Source organism: Gopherus flavomarginatus, chromosome 3 (genome assembly GCF_025201925.1).
Source record: "Gopherus flavomarginatus isolate rGopFla2 chromosome 3, rGopFla2.mat.asm, whole genome shotgun sequence".
In the NCBI taxonomy this organism is placed as follows: domain Eukaryota; kingdom Metazoa; phylum Chordata; order Testudines; family Testudinidae; genus Gopherus; species Gopherus flavomarginatus.
In genome coordinates, this window is record NC_066619.1 from 61,814,220 (window position 1) to 61,831,266 (window position 17,047).

General features: G+C 39.7%; 1 protein-coding gene across 1 annotated transcript in view; it reads left to right on the forward strand.

Moving 5' to 3' along the window:
• Positions 1-17,047, forward strand: part of FAM81B (family with sequence similarity 81 member B) — a 56,146-nt gene extending 39,099 nt beyond the window's left edge. Inside the window, exons 5-8 of the mRNA XM_050943929.1 lie at positions 893-999; positions 5,885-6,020; positions 11,347-11,539; positions 14,450-17,047. Coding sequence (XP_050799886.1) covers positions 893-999; positions 5,885-6,020; positions 11,347-11,539; positions 14,450-14,583 — 570 coding nt within the window. The 3' untranslated portion in view covers positions 14,584-17,047. The remainder of the gene's footprint in view (positions 1-892; positions 1,000-5,884; positions 6,021-11,346; positions 11,540-14,449) is intronic.

Here is a 17,047-nt window from a genome sequence, read left to right on the forward strand (position 1 = left end):
GAATAGGTGACAGGGTATGGGTCACTTGATGATTACTTGTTCTGTTCATTCCCTCTGGCATTGTCTGCTGTCAGAAGACAGGATACTGGCTAGATGGACCATTGGTCTGACCCACTATGGCTGCTGTTCTGTTCAGAGAACAATGTAAACACTGTGGGTGTGATTTGCCCCATCTTTACTCACCTTAAGTAGTCCTGTGGATTTCAGTGAGACTACTCCTATGGATTAAGGTACTAACAGTAAATAATAGTGGCAGAATTGGGCTCTGTATAGTTTAGGATTACATTTGCCATATACAGTTTTCTAATTGCCAAATGGATAATAATTTCCTAGTAGATGACTTTTAGCTCATGATTAAAGTCTTGCATGAACTTCAAAAAAGCCTTTACATTAGGGCCTAATTAAATTAATCTGCCAAGTGTACTGAACATAACCAACCTCTTGGTATTGCAAATTTTCTCAGATTTGGGCTCCCAATTTAGGTAGACCTGGATTCTGTACATAAAACCATCATTTAGCACCAAGTATTTGGAATGCTACAAAGAATGCTACCAGTGAATCATCATGGGTTGTAAATAGACTTGGGAGCTAAGATAAGTGGCCGTATATAAGAATTTTACCTTATAAAGGGCTCAGTCCCCATTGACATCAATGGGAGTTAAATGGTGGTCAGCATCTTGCAGAATCAGGTTCAAAGAGAACAGGGTATACAGCCAGAAGTTTGACTGTTAGCCTTTAGCATTCAGTGAAATTAATTCTGGAAAAAGCACTTTCCATTGCACATCTACCTTAAGTTTGTGCTGATTTCCCAGCTCCTGTAGCAATAATGTGTAGTTAATGTAAGTGCTGATAGTTTGGCTCATTAAAATGTTCTCTGTTGAATTCTCATCAGGTAATGCGGCTATTAGACAAGCTTGAGACTTCCAACTCTGAGCAAAGCTCTCATTTAAGGACAGTCCAGGGGGATCAACACCATGAATTGCAACTTCTGGATTTCAAGTACGTGATGGAAAGTTTTTAATTATATTAATGCACTCTGAATGCTTTAGTCTGGCATGAAACAGCAAAACAAACCGATTGATTTATATACATTCAAAAATGCTGAGGCAAGACATACACAATAGTCATAATTTAAAAATATAGAATTGAAGAACATTCATTTTACAACTAATCCTTAAACTGAAGAGACACTAAATGCCACCCCAGAAGAAACAACAAATACAAAAGCCAATGAAGCTTACCATACTTAAAGACAGGCTTTGGATACTTCTGTTCAATTTACCATAACATTTATGGCTGACTTGAAGCCTGGCTAGTGTGGCAGCATAGGAGCATACAGGGAATCAAGGTACTCCCCTCATACCCTGCACTGGCTACCCATGCCACCCACGCCATAGGAAGGGAAGCAGGTAGGCAGGAAGGGTGAGCAATAGGTGGAACTTTAGGTCTGGCAGGCAGTGTAGCTATGCCAGGGCATCAGGAAATATATGCTGGTCATGATCACTTGCACCTAGGCAACCACCAATTTTTAGTGGAGTTACCAATTCATCTTTATCCATCAGAATGAGGTCTACTTTACAATTACCCCCACCTTACAATACTTTGTGTTAGAAACATTATCACACATTTTTTTCTACATTTTATAAAAAGATGTTTAAGGAGCTGTTCACCCTGCGTTTGTGTGGTTCAGTGGTAACAGAACCTCACCCAGTAGCCCTGTCACAGCTCCAGATGAGCTCTCCCTCCTGGATACTCACTAGACTGCTCTGAGGGGATCCAAATGCTGAATCCCTCCAGACTCTGAACAGAGCCCAGGCACTGCCCCAGCTTGAGGTGTCTAGGCTCACACTCACAGTGAGGATACCTTGCTTAACAGCCTGAGAACTGAGACCCTGCAGTCCCACTGTCGAGCTGCCCAGCCCAGTGTCTGCTCTATCTACAGGGAAACTAGGCAGCTGCCTAGGGTGTCATGGCAGCCAGGCCAAACCTGAACACTACTGCAACCCCGTGCACCAGGTCACAACGCCACTCACTCACATTTTACCCAGCTGGCCCCTTCCCATATCATGATGGAGGAACACCGGGCCAAACCTGAGTGAGTGGCACTGCGTCCTGGCAGTTGGCTTCCCCACTTCTACTACAATCACTGGAAGGCTCCCCATGCTCCCCACCAAAAAAGTCCAACATGCCTTTTCTAGGAGGTGGGGGGAGTCACACACTGAAGTTTTGCCTAGAAGGGCAGATTGTCTTGAGCAGCCTCTGGCCCAATCCCTGTTACCAGTGGTGACACCTCTAGTTCCCCTATAACTTAAAACACACCTGCTAAGTTTACAGTTTACCTCTTCAAGGGGTATGTGATAGATGTATACACAACAAACACTTCGCACAGAAGTCTAAAATACATTTGCTCTTTACTTAGTAGCATGAGAAATTTACAGATCTAGACAAAAAATAATAAACCCTACACGCTCCCCGCCCCCAACCCCTCACTCAGTTTCTTCACCATTCTGGACCATTCTTTGAGCTGGAGCCAAGGTCCTGTGGGAGACCCGAGACCCAAGACCCTTCCCCTGCAGAGGCATGACTATCTGAACCTTAGTGCATCTCTCTCATTTGCTCACTCTGCAGGCCAGCTTGTTTTGATCTTGGTTGGTCTCACAGATAAATTGCCCCCTCAACCCACTAAAAAAGCACACCCATTTCTTCTCCTTGGTCCTGCTCAAAGCTTCCTGTGTGACTGTGAGAATCCCCCCCCCCACACACACACACACCCCACACACACGTCCTTTTCAAAATCGTTGCCATCTCTTTCTCTTTGTCCTGTCTGGGAATTTTCTCCTCTCTCTCCTTCACCAGCCCCCTGCAGAGAGATAGGATAAGACAGGTTCTGCAAGGCTTGAGCTAACCTATTGTCTCAAGATGCTTCCACCTGAACAGGCAGCTAGCAATTTCTCACACCTTTGTACCTGGTCAGGGAAGGATGTGACACAGCCCATGTCAGCAAGCGTGGGAGACAGATGCACTTAGAGGTATTCAAAAATACAGTAATTTCATAAGAACAACTTCATATCCTCAACCAGAATTAATAACTTGTACAGGCAAATTCCCCATCTTGTGATTTATCAGTTAGCACATTGATCTGTATGTATAACAGATCCTGCCCTTCCGAATTGTCAATAATTCTAAAGCATGTAATGGTATCTTTAACATAGAATGCCATTCTCCTCCACCCTCTTCTGCCCACTCTTTCCTAAATATGAGCTTTAGCATTCCAGTCAAAGCAGCAAAGAATCCTGTGGCACCTTATAGACTAACAGACGTTTTGGAGCATGAGCTTTCATGGGTGAGGCCTCCCTGATTGAACTGACCTCGTTATCTCTAGCTTGCTTGCTTGCTAGCACACATATATATACCTGCCCCTGGATATTTCCATTACATGCATCTGAGGAAGTGGGTATTCACCCACGAAAGCTCATGCTCCAAAACGTCTGTTAGTCTATAAGGTGCCACAGGACTCTTTGCTGCTTTTACAGATCCAGACTAACACGGCTACCCTCTGATACATTCCAGTCAAGTGACTCACCCCCTCACTTTTCAGTAATACCAATTATATGTCCCCTCCTGACTCCCTTTAAATTACTCAGGTTGACCACTGTGCTCTACTATCTGTATGATATCAATACACTCAGTGTATTTTTTCAGGCCCAAGTATAAACATTTCCAGGAAATGCACTTAATATAAATTTGTTTGCCAAGTGGTGTTGCTTACCTCCTTGATTACAATTTGCATTTCAGTGGTACCTAGGGACCCCAATGATATGCTAGGTACTATACAACACAATGAAAATACAGTCTCTCACTCAAAGAGCTAACAGTAAAACAAGAGATAACAGGTGGATACGACAGACAGTGGGGAAGCACAAAGAAATAGTTAGACTAGTGAAATTGATAAGTATGAGCAGAAATGGTCACAGCATGCCAACTACCCACGCATTGTTGAAGTGTTTTTTTTATAGGCATCATGCAGAGGGGGCTTTGGAGGAGGCCAATGAGGTGACTTAGTGTTGCTTACAGGGATCTTTTATGCAGGAGGGATGGCAAAGGTGGAAATGTGAAGATGCTTTTTGAAAACATAACAAATGGATGATGAAGACTGGTATAGTGGAGGAAGTGTGTGTCTCAATAGTAATATAAAAGATGATGGGTAAGGCAGGAATAGACCATGACGGGCCTTAAAGCAGAGAAAAGTAGTTTGTGTTAAGAAAGGGGAGCCAGTGGAAGGATGCAAAGAGATGTTGCGATGAAACAATGAGCCAGGAAAATGATATTTGCAGCAGTGTTTTGAATAGCTATAAGTAGGCAAGACTGCAGGATTATGAGGAAACTTATTGCTCTTAAGTGGGCAGAGGAAATGAATGAACTGATTCTCTGGTCCCTCACCACTCCTTTCTGCAAGAATATTCATCCCTGATATTTATCACTGACTATGGGGAAAAGTGCTTGTGAGAGCCCCTTGTTAAAATACCTGTAATACAGGACTGTTATGTTTTTCTTGATAAAAGGGGGGGCTCTTTTTTCCAGATAGTTGGTCCATAGCCATGATGCTAGAGAAATCCATGTTGATTACAAAAGATATAAATAAAAATTGCTCAAATTTTCATTCTTGATCTTTCAGAACAATCTCTTGCAATTGCTTTTTGTTTGTTTAACAATAATGAAAAATGACCCAATGCATTATTTTATATCATTCTTGATAAGGTATGAGCTACAGGCAAGAACTGCTGTCAAATTCCATGTATAGCAAGTCATTTACTATTGCTCTGTTCTTATTTTCAGAATCTGTTACCATTATTTCTACCATATAATACTGTATCTGTAGCGTTGTGTTTAAAAAAAAAAAGCTTAATTTTTTTTAGGATGATATTTGTACTTTATTAGAATTACAAGTAAATGTGCCTTTCACGAATGCTTAGTTATAAGCTTCTGTTTTATATTTTGACTGAGGCACAAAGATGCCCAGCTGGCTTGCCCCAAAGCTGTGCACTTACTCAGTAGTACTGCTCAAATTAGAATTCCAGGAGTCAATGTTTACAGGAGAACAAATATGTCAAAATTAGCATAGAAAATAATATTTTCTAACACTTTAAGGTCAGATCACCCACAAAAGCTTGGAAATTTACATTTATAACTGAAACTTGGTCCTAATATCTCTGTAATATGTCTCACAATGTGCATTATATCACATGTTGCAGCATAAAGAGAACAGTCTAAATCACACAGCCCCCTCTACCTAGACACTGTTCACAGCTCTGATTTCTGAGCTGTTGTGAGCCTCAATCCCACCCCGGGCCTGCTCTCTATTCCCAGGATCCTATATTTTGATCACTCTACAATGTAAGACCGTTCTCTTTGTGCAAGACCCCCCCCCCCCTTTGTCTGCTTTCTGGACTTTATTCTGTGTCTTTTGGGAGACTTCCAGACTTCCATCTGCCCCCAAGGCAAACTGGTCTCCTTGTAATCTCTCAAGCTTCTATTCTGTTTTTTCATGTTTCCGTTTCCATTTCCAGCTCAGCCTTGACTTTGCTGCTCTTCCTGGTGCGAACAATATAGGGTATGCTCAGCCTGTTACTGTAGTGATCCCGTTGTATCCCTGGTACGACCAGAAATGGATGGAACCAATCCATTTCAAGAGTAAATTTGATTGGAATGGGAAAATAAACTATTATGCACATTCACTTCTCCAATCTTCTCCCCTAGATGACAGCGTGCATCAGAACTAAGCCAGCCAGATGTGTTAAACAATTTACTCAAGTGACTAAGATTTCACATAACATTGACTAAAACTTAGGTTTATTACTAAATGATTAATCCTTCTTAATATTAGGGTGAATAGTCTTTTAAATGACCTCCGGGATCAAATTCAGGACCAACGAAAGTGGACAGAAACCCAGCTGAGGCGATCTGAACAAGAGCAAGCCTACAATACAAATCAATTTCTTAATGCAGTAAAGGAGAGACTGGTAAGATGTTTTATAATCACAGACTGATAAAATCAGTATAGATTTCTAGACGTCTCATGACTAATTACAAGAGAAACCCCAAACATTTTTGATTCCAAGATGCAAAGCCAAAAAAAAAAAAATCCAAAACAAACTGCTAAACCCTTAAGCCCCAGAAGCACAACTCTGTCAGTAAAATGACTGAAGAATGGAAATGGACTGGTAATGCAATATAAAATATTTTGTCTCTATGGTGTCAATTCAAATCCAGCTCATAGTGATACCAGATTAAATTAAAGGACAGCAGTTTGAAACAAATAAAAGGGGAAGAAATTCTTCACACAGCGCACAGTCAGCTTGTGGAACTCCTTGCGTGAGGAGGTTGGGAAGGCTAGGACTATAACAGCATTTAAAAGAGAATTGGATAAATTCATGGAGGTTAAGTCCATTAATGGCTATTAGTCAGGATGCGTAAGGAATGGTGTCCCTAGCCTCTGTTTGTCAGAGGGTGGAGGTGGATGACAGGAGAGATCACTTGATCATTACCTGTTAGGTTCACTCCTTCTGGGGCACCTGCCATTGGCCACAGTCAGTAGACAGGATACTGGGCTAGATGGACCTTTGGTCTGACCCAATACAACTGTTCTTATGTTATGTTCTTATGTGGTATTGACCAAAAGCTACCATCTGATGACGGCTTAATGGTCTATGTGCTTGGTGGTTTAAGTCTATTTTCCATTGGACATTTGTTCACATCACAAAAAACCACCACCACATTTGGCATCCTCAGACATTCTCATCAGAGAAACTAAGGAACAAATGGCCAAGGGCATTCTACACAAGTGGTACCTGACAGCCAGAGCTGAGACGCATGGCTGGAGCAGAATGGAGAAGCTCATGCTGTTTCCATCCATGCTGAACCTGTGCTATGAATAAACGGAGGACTCCAGCTATCTCATACTTGCTCCTTCAATGAGGACCGTAGTCAGACAAACCATTTTAGAAAATTAAACACATTCCTTCCTCCCTATCATCTTAGAAATATCTGAAGAACTTTGGTGTTTAAAGCTTCAAAATGATTTGGTAAAACAAACAAGTTCTTCTACCTGAAATCTAGAAAAAATATTTTTCCTGAAATCACCCTTTCAGCAGAGCCCCCACAAGACAAGAGGCAAGGGGGAGGAAACACGGTAAATAAAACTGAAGAATGCAGGGAGGATGAAAGGAGTGAGAAACTGAAAGGGAGAGAAAGGGGTGCAGACTGAGGAGACTATGAAAGATGGGCAAAGAGAGAGAACAGATGCAGATAAGAGAAGGCTTGCAGGAGTGATAGTAGAAGCCCTGGTAAAGCAGTGCTCAACAAATCAATTTTTCATTTTGTGTAATATTTGGGGTCAGTACGTTCAAAATGTCTACCAAGATATACAATAGACAATGTCCTTCTATGAACTGGAATATTCACCTGAGAACAAAATGCAGTACATTTTATTTAGCTATTCCTTTTAACTCTGGATTCTGTGCACCCTCAGCATGGACTGAGACATAGTTCACCCAACCATACCAGTACTCTCCTGTCAATGGTAAACTGCCCACAGTTCAAAGTACCAAAATTCACATCCTGAATTTATACACTTTTTTTTACTTTTACTTTGAGCTCAGGCACCAAAGGTCTAGAGCCACTTTGATTGTGTAAGGCACTGAAGCATTCTTAAGTATAAGTGCTTAGCTTCAGAAAAATCCCTGTTCTCAGGGTCAGGAAATGAAGGTTTATTTTGTTAGACTGATGAATCAAACTTCTAGCATAACATCCTTCCAGCTGCATTAAGGATTCTCTCTTTGCATCCCAAGAATAGTTCCGGAGAGAATGCAATATATTTAGCAAACTTCTTCCTTTTGTTCTTACAAACACAAGTCTCAAAGACCTCTAGTGCATATTTAAAATCACATAGATGATTTATAGGATGCACAAAATTTGTTTATACAGATTTTCATAAACATGTTTCAGTTCAGAACCTACATCTTACCAAATGTAAAATTTCATAGGAATAAGGGCTGTCAAGCAATTTAAAAAAATGATCACAATTAATCGTGCAATTAATTGCACTGTTAAACAATAAAATAATACTATTTATATAAATATTTTGGATGTTTTCCACATTTTCAAATATATTGACTTCAATTACAACATAATACAAACTATACAGTGCTCACTTTATATTTTTATTATAAATATTTGCACTGTAAAAATGTTTGAATTCACTCAATACAAGAACTGTAGTGCAATCTCTTTATCATGAAATTTGAACTTACAAATGTAGAATTATGTACAAAAAATAAAAGTACTCAGAAAAAAAATGTAAAACTTTAGAGCCTACAAGTCGACTCAGACTTATTACTTGTTCAGCCAATCGCACAGACAAATAAGTTTGGTTACAATTTGCAGGAGAATTCTTTCCATTTCTTGTTTACAATGTCACCTGAAAGTGAGAACAGGCATTCACATGGCATTGTTGTAGCTGGAGCTGCAAGCTATTTATGTGCCAGATGTGCTAAAGATTCATATGTCCCTTCGTGCTTTAACCATCATTCCAGAGGACATGTCCATGTTGATGATGGGTTCTGCTTGATAATGATTCAGAGCAGTGCAGAGCGATGCATGTTCATTTTCATCTTCTGAGTCAGATGCTACTAGCAGAACGTTGATTTTCTTTCTTGGTGGTTCGGGTTCTGTAGTTTCTGCATTGGAGTGTTGCTCTTTTAAGACTACTGAAAGCATGTTCCACGTCTCGTCCCTCTCAGATTCTTGAAGGCATTTCAGATTCTTAAACCTTGGGTCAAGTGCAGCAGCTGTCTTTAGAAATCATACAAACCTTTTTTGTATTTTGTCAAATCTGCAGTGAAAATGTTCTTAAAATGAACAACATGCTGGGTCATCATCCGAGACTGCTATAACATGAAATAGAGGGCAGAATTCACGTAAAACAGAGCAGAAGACATACAATTCTCCCCGAAGGAGTTCAGTCATAAGTTTAATTAATGCATTATATTTTTAATGAGCATGGAAGCATGGCCTCTGGAATGGTGGCCAAAATATGAAGGAGTTTATGAATGTTTAGCATATCTGGCATGTAAATATCTTGCAATGCTGGCTACAAAAGTGCCATGTGAATGTCTGTTCTCACTTTCAGGTGACATTGTAAATAAGAAGAAGGCAGCATTATCTCCCGTAAATGTAAACGAATGTTTGTCTTAGCAACTGGCTGAACAAGAAGTAGGACTTGGTGGACTTGTAGGCGCTAACAGTTTGCATTGTTTTGAGTGCAGTTATGTAACCAAAAAAAAAATCGACATTTTGTAAGTTGTACTTTCACAATAAAGAGATTGCACTACAGTACTTGTCGGAGGTTAATTGAAAAATACTATTCTTTTCTTTATCACTTTTACAGTGCAAATATTTGTAATAAAAATAATAAAGTGAGCACTGTACACTTGTATTCCATGTTGCAATTGAAATAAATATATTTGAAAATGTAGAAAAACATCCAAAATATTGAATAAATTTCAAGTGGTATTCTGTTGTTAATAGTGCAATTAAAACTACGATTAATCATGATTAATTTTTTAATTGCAATTAATTTTTTTGAGTTAATCATGAGAGTTAACTGCAACTAAGCAACAGCCCTAATAGTAACAATTGGGAATTGATACTTGAGTAATACATTTTAAATTAGTTCTTTTAAAGCCTGGAAAGCTTTTTTTGCCTTTTGATAAATACACTACATCCTGCTGCAGGGTTCAATATCAAATATGTTATGATTCTCAGCAGCAGGTATGAGCTTGGGTGTGCAATAGAGAAGACACTGAAAATACTTCCAGCCCTATAAAACACAGCAGCTTTGAGGTATTATTTGCTGCCTCTGATACTAGGTTTTTCATGGGTGTTTTGCAGACAAGACACCAATATGCAGTGCTATTTTCTCTGTAGAGAGAGATTGTATTAAAGTTGTGCCAAAACATACAGTGTTAGCATTAGCTGAGCTTGCAGCACTATTTTTTGACTAGAAGAAATAAAGCAGAGCATATTTACATACACACTTATTTTGGAGTAGCCAAACTGTCCACTGGTTATTACTGCTGCTTCATGAAAACACAGCTGGAAATGCAGTTGTCTGGGTCGGACTTAGAGGAATATTCAAAGCAGAACCTCGACAGCAGTGTATATGGGAGGATGGAGCGTTCAAAGCTACTCACTAAAGTTCAGAGCGTATCTTTGTGGGGGTACTTGACACCAATCAGGATCAGGCCGTAACTGCAAAGCCAACCATTACATCCTGTTGTCCAGGTGCTGCACATTTTAAAACAGAGAGGATACAATTGCTTACTCTTCACTCATGGGACATACAGAAGCTGTATGAACTTGAGCACAAATTAGGCTCAAAGTTTACATGCTATAGGATGGAACTATTTAATGAGTGCACAACAGCCATAGATTATTCTGGGAGATGACTCACTTCATCAGCCACCTGTATATAATTTCAATATTTGTACATACAAAGAGATTGTTTAAACCAATAGTTTAGAGTTTAGAGTTGTTAAACTCTAGTTAGGTTTCAACAACACTACTATGTCTGTAAACATTTTAATTTAGAGGCAAATCCTGCCACTGCCTCTCCAGCCTTGCAGGGTCCCCTGGCAGCAGAAACATGCCCTTCTGCCGTGTAAGACCAGGGGGTGCTGACTATAGTGTGACACAGAGCTCTGAGCTACAAGGGCTCCCTGTACTGCAGTGTGCAGAGCAAGGGGGAGGTGGCAGAAGGCAGCCACAAAACCCCTCCCTTCAAAGCCTTCAAAGGCTACTGCAGCCAGTAAGCTTGTATATGGGAAAGGATTTCTCTCCAGCCCCTAATTGTACATCTACTTCAGCTGTAACCTGGCTATTCATGCTAGGCACTGGTCTCTGGATTTGCTAGGAAGCTTTGTGTAAGAGAAGCACATTAACAGAAAGCTTCACTGGAGTGTGAATTGTTTCTAATAATTTATTCCAAGGTGAAACATGGACTAAATCACTGTTTTTTTAAAAATGCCCTGCACCAGCCTCCATTCCACACTCTCTCACCCCCTGAATTTTGGGGAGGGAGGTGATGGGGAGAGTTGGAGGACATCCTGCAAGGATATAAGGCTCCAGCAGCATTTATTTAGTTAATATAATGCCTTACAGTCTACACCGCTATTTATACTCATGTTCGGTGGGAGTGCAGTGTATGTACTCTATAGACTGCCATAAGTGTAGCCCTAGTCTTATTGACTTTGGGATTTATGTGACATTCACATGATATCTATTTAAAAGGAAGCAGCGGAAAAGAAACTGGAAGAAAACGTGCACCTCTCGCTAAAGCTAGAGAGTACCAATAAACCACAGCAATATGAAATGGTGCTGAGCCAAGTGAAAAAATATGAAAATAAACTGCATGCAAGAATTACTAGATTTGAAAGACAGATCTGGAATGAGCTGGAGGAAATCCAGAATGAATATAGATCAGGTAAGAAGGATTTATTTGTTATATTTGTACAGGATTCTAACACGCTTTCTTAGAAAGTGCTTACTAGTCAAATGGGAACAATATCAAAACATGCCTTTCTTCCTCAGTCCCATATAACTATTTTTCAAATAGTTTTTCCTCACTGCCTGTCACTGCTGACAGACATTATATTATCCACCACAATCCAGTACTCCAGTTTCCTTTTCCCATGGTGACTTTCCTTTAGTAGCTTGTATCCTGAACCTGGTTTCCGAACTCAGCCTTAGGGACTGCATCTAATGGCGAGAATCCTTTCTTCCACCATCAGCTAATCAGGAGGTTGCAGCCTTTCCATTTGCACAAGAACCTTGTTACTGAGATCTTTGCTTGATGATGTGTAGCTGTGTATATTTTCACCTAAGGTAGCAGAGAACAAGGTCCTTCTGAAGTTTCAACTTGCTACGAAGAGTGGCACAATACAAATCTGTACACTGATAATTAGATTAAACAGGCAGACACACACATACCTTTTGATTGTGTTCTATGATGAATGCTAGTGACATCCAACAGTGTACTTGCAGACCAAATTCTAACCTAGTCATGTTCTACCAAGAACATCACAGATTTGGACTTGGCTATCTTAAAGACCATGCTACCATCCACAATGTGGCAAGACAGGATCTAGAAGGATGATGCAATTAGAAAATTCCTGAATTTAAAAATGCAAATGTTGGAGGATGAGCATTCTTAGCAGCAAGTCCTTGGTTGCTGAACTTTGTGTCAGAGATAATCAGGCTAAGCCCTAATCCAGCCATGTTCAGATCAAAATGCCCCAACCCAGCTTTTCTGTAAACACTTCCCCAGTAACTCTTGCTTTTCTAACTATCTGGTGGGGACGACAAGAAATAAGAAGAGCAAGAAGGAGAATGGGTATGGAGAAATGCAAGAAGAAAGAGCACTTTCTCTGTAATTTTTATGCTGTCCCAATAGCTGCTGTTGGTGCTTATACAGTGTATAAGCTGAGATATCTTGGAAATGTCTGAAATATGAGCGAGATCTGTTTGGATTTTTTATAACTTTAAATACTCTGCAATTACTTGCTTAAATCACATCTGAAGAGTTGCATTGATCAAATGAACTCCCTATTAAACAACAGTTTCAAAACAAAAAAGAAAGTGACAGTCTGACATGTTGCCAAGTAGACACTTTATTTTTAAGAGGACAGTTAGCTGGAAACTATGGTTAAGATGTTAATTAGCAAGAAAATCAAACATCTGTTCTGACAACTAGGGCAAACATCAGTTAGTTTGCAATTTGAGAAATCCTGTAATTTGCAAACAGGGATGGATAAATCTTCTAACTGTTCAAAACCTTCCAGTCTCTGGTTAGCCACATTACAATTAAACATTGTTGATTTTTAAAAAAGCTAGTATGCTTGTAAGTTTGTCTGTTTCAGAAATGATGGAACCTATCAACTCTAACCTCTTTCTTTATATACTTACTTAGGTACATATAAGGCCCTCGTAACAGTAGTATCTGAGCTCCCCCTTTTCCTGTCTCAGAAATGCATGTATGATTTCCGTCAAAACTATCTATCTTTTTATTCTTAATGATACCATACAGTATATTCTAAAGTAGTGACTACTTCCAAAACTAGCTCTCCTTCAGAATTGTTCTCAGTGTTGGATTTCTTGGCATGAACTCCACTACCTGCAGGGGACACACCAAAGATAAAAGTTTAGCATCCAGTTGCTTAAAATGAAATAATTGTATGTATCCCAACCTGAACTATATTCACTGTCTGACATTGCCATCTATTAACAGATGATGAATTGTCTGAGTCAGATACCAGCCCTAAAGCAACCCTGTCTGTGATGGAGCACACCCCATCCCAATCAGAAGAAGGCTAACAAGCTCCTCTGGGCTCAATTCTTATCAAATAGACATGGCTGCACAGCCTTCTGTGCAAGTTGGAGAAATCAAGCTTAAAAAGGAGAGCTGGTCTAGGGTGACCAGATGGTCTGATTTTATAGGGACAGTCCCAATATTTGGGGCTTTTTCTTATATAGGCTCCTATTGCACCCCACCCTCCCATCCCCATTTCTCACATTTGCTATCTGGTCACTCTAAGCTGGTCACAGGAAGGGGTGGCAACCAGAAGGGAAGGAGCTGAAAGGGAAACAGCTGACAAACTTCTACTCCCCCAAGACTTACCACAACCCCAAAAGACTATAGAAAGAGGGAAAGGGCTTTGAAGCTGCCTGACAGTGAACCCTGAGAAAGGCTATGCCTACTTTACAGTGTTGCTGGCTAAACTATCGGATTAGGTTCCACATCTGCAATTGATAGCACGTGGGATGACTGCTGCAGAGGCACCTAGCTCCCTTGACTTCAAGAGGGGGGCCCTGTGCAAGTGCAGGGATCTCCTGACATGCTGTCACTTGCAGTAGCAATGCTCCCAGGGGTATGTAAATGTGATTAGAGAATTTCATGGGTCCAGAAGTAATGTTAATAGAGTTACAAATTAGTTATCGGATAAACAGTGTATTAGTCATGCTTTTAACAGTGAAACTGCACAGCTGGAGAAAGGTAACTTCAATAACAAGCAGGACTTAATTTTTGTTAAGTGTTTGGACATGATATAGAATTCAATTTTCACACCCAATAAATGTGATGCAAGTTCTGGTATTATTGCTATAATTTGGGAGCACTGCCAGTATGTTTGAGGCTGCCCAGTACACAGGAGGACATGATTCCAATAACAAGGAGGTTATCATTAAAATGCTAAAGCATCTCCATGACATGCAATAAAACAGATTAGATAGTTAGAATGGCTTTAATGGGTTTTAGATTAAATAGTAGCTAATTACTGCAGGGTTGCATAAAAGCCTTTGACCATCATTAAACTAAATATACCTATTTTTACACCAGAATTTCAGTCCATTCATGAAGCTCTCAACTCACTCCAACAAATACAGACGACAAAACTGAAACTAGAAAAAAAGAAATTCCAGAAAGACATTAAAAAAATACGATGCAAGGTATCTGAACTTCAGGAAGATTGAAGCTTTTCCAACATTTGCAGTTGTTCTCTCAACCTAACAGGACTGTTGACTTAAAGACTGAAACAAAGAAAAATCTCATGTCTCTATAGCATGTTACTGCTATCCTTAAATCATATTTTATAATAGAGCCTTCATAATCTAATGCAACACTAAAGAAAATCAGTTTTGGTGATTTTGTCTTGTTTTAATATGTTGAAGCAAGGTCAGTGGGGCAAGAAAATAAATATTAAGGACTGACAAATTTGAAAAGGATATTTCACAAAAAATAAGCTCTTATTTGGGGATTTTTAGGATCCACCTGTCCATGTAACTCCCTGAAATTCTTAAGCATAACAAGCCCACTTCTGGTCTGAAATACACTGGATTTACACTGGTGCAACTAAAATCAAAATTAGGCCTAGTAAATTCTCACAGTACTGTTCTATGCACATACATTAAGCCTATTAATATTAAATGCTAATTGAAGGAAGAATAGCAATCCTCACCTCAGTCTCTCTAGAATATAGCAGAACATTTACTGAATGTAACTTGGGTTGGAGAAAAAGAGAAGTTGAGTCATTCTATGCAGCTAAGGAAACTGGTGCAAGTGATAGATCAAAGGCAAGATAATGATAATTTTTGCATTAAAAGAAATATGGTATCTATTTCCAAGGTGCTTTTCTGGTTCTTGGAAAAAGGTGATGGTTATACCTAGGTTCTTGATTATTAAAGTGGGTAAAATAAAATCTTACATACATTTTTATCTACTTCATCTTTAAAAAAAGAAACAACCCTGAAATAAATTTCCCTGGTAATTCAGGATCCAGGATTCTAAGGCACTAGTACACACTAAATTCCAGTCCCACTGACATCAGAGACAGTTTTGCCAGGGTTTGCTGGGGAGGGGAGGGAGAATGACTACAATGCAGTTGTGGTAGATATTCCGTCCCACAACTGATAAATTCATTGTCTCTGAGCCTCTCTCCAGCAAATCAAATGGGACAGAACTCAGATAATCCTAGTGGCTCTGGTTTTCCATGTTTGTCTAGGACAGCACACATGGAAAAGTTTCTCAGGCAGGGGCCCAGCGTAGCCTCTTTAACAGCATGGTTGATGAAGGGGCCTCAGTACAAATAACGGGAGAATCCAATTCAGTAACAAATATACTTTTCTTGCTGCAAGGAAACCTTCCTTTTCTATGGTATATGCAAAACACTAGAATCACAACAGGAAATGGTGTAAAAACAAAAATAGTGCCCAGTGTCAAATGCATTCCTTCTGTGTTTCAGTTTTGGTAAGTTTGACTCATGTTGGGCCTTGCAGGTAGCACTCTTATGAGACAGGTGTCTGCACTTAACACTGTTCGCTGCTCCCATCTTGGCAACCCTTTAAGATCACATCACTCTGTGTGTCACACATTTTCAGGGAACAGCAGAAAATCTATAGTGCCACCTGGAATCCTAATATACTTCTACAGACCCTTACCCAGCTGTCTTCTGAACTCATCCTATAGGTCTTATGTTATTCCCTGCCTATGAAGGTGACACTACTAGGTGCCACAATGTTACTTGTATCAGCCATGAAATTATGGGAAAATATAGGGCCACGGAGGAATTTATTCCAAAGTAGCACATTATGTCACAGATGTTTGGATGGATCCAGAGCATCCTACACAGAACCTAAACCTGACACAGGGGGAAGACCATGGCTGCAGGTGTGCAGACTTGCTCCTTTGTACTCTGGCATGAAGGCAGGCGTAATCTTGTCCAAAGTATTGATTTGCATTGTTACACTGCAAGTTTGAGACATAATTTAGAATTAAAATCTCATGTGAAATAAATGTGCTATACGAGCTTCAGTATTGCTATTGTTGATTGGGCAGTCGTCGTGCAAAAAGACATGATCACAACCTTCTAGTCACATTTTCCTCATGATCAAATTTATACTCATCTTCGCATCCTGCCAAAGGTTCTTGGCTGTTCACAGCTCTTCCGCATTGGTTGGCTTTGTGGAAGGCATATTAGTCTGGCCAGATGGCAAGGCAGGTAACAGAATTCAAGGCCCAATCTTGGAAGTTCACATCCAATAAAAATGTAGGACTGGGCCTTATGCTTTTAAAAAAAGCATAGTTTGGGCTAAAATATTATTTTTACATGGCATTAAACCAAAAGATAAATTCCAGAGCTATAGTCAGCTCAAAGTATTTTGGAGTGTCAGATAAGCGTAACCCCATTTGCAGAACAAGTGGAGATATTTGTTACTATTGTTTCTTGACAATCAAAACTGCTTTTATTGGTTATAAGGCTGTTCCTTTCCCTCACAGATGCTTTGCTTTCATTTAAACTATACAGAATACCAAAATACATTAGATCAGTGTGCTGGTCATGTTTTGTGATTTAATTTTGTGTGAAACAATTTTTGAATAAGAAAATTCTATTTGGTGAAAGTATTATTGAGGGGTGGTATGCTTACCACCTCTGAAAAG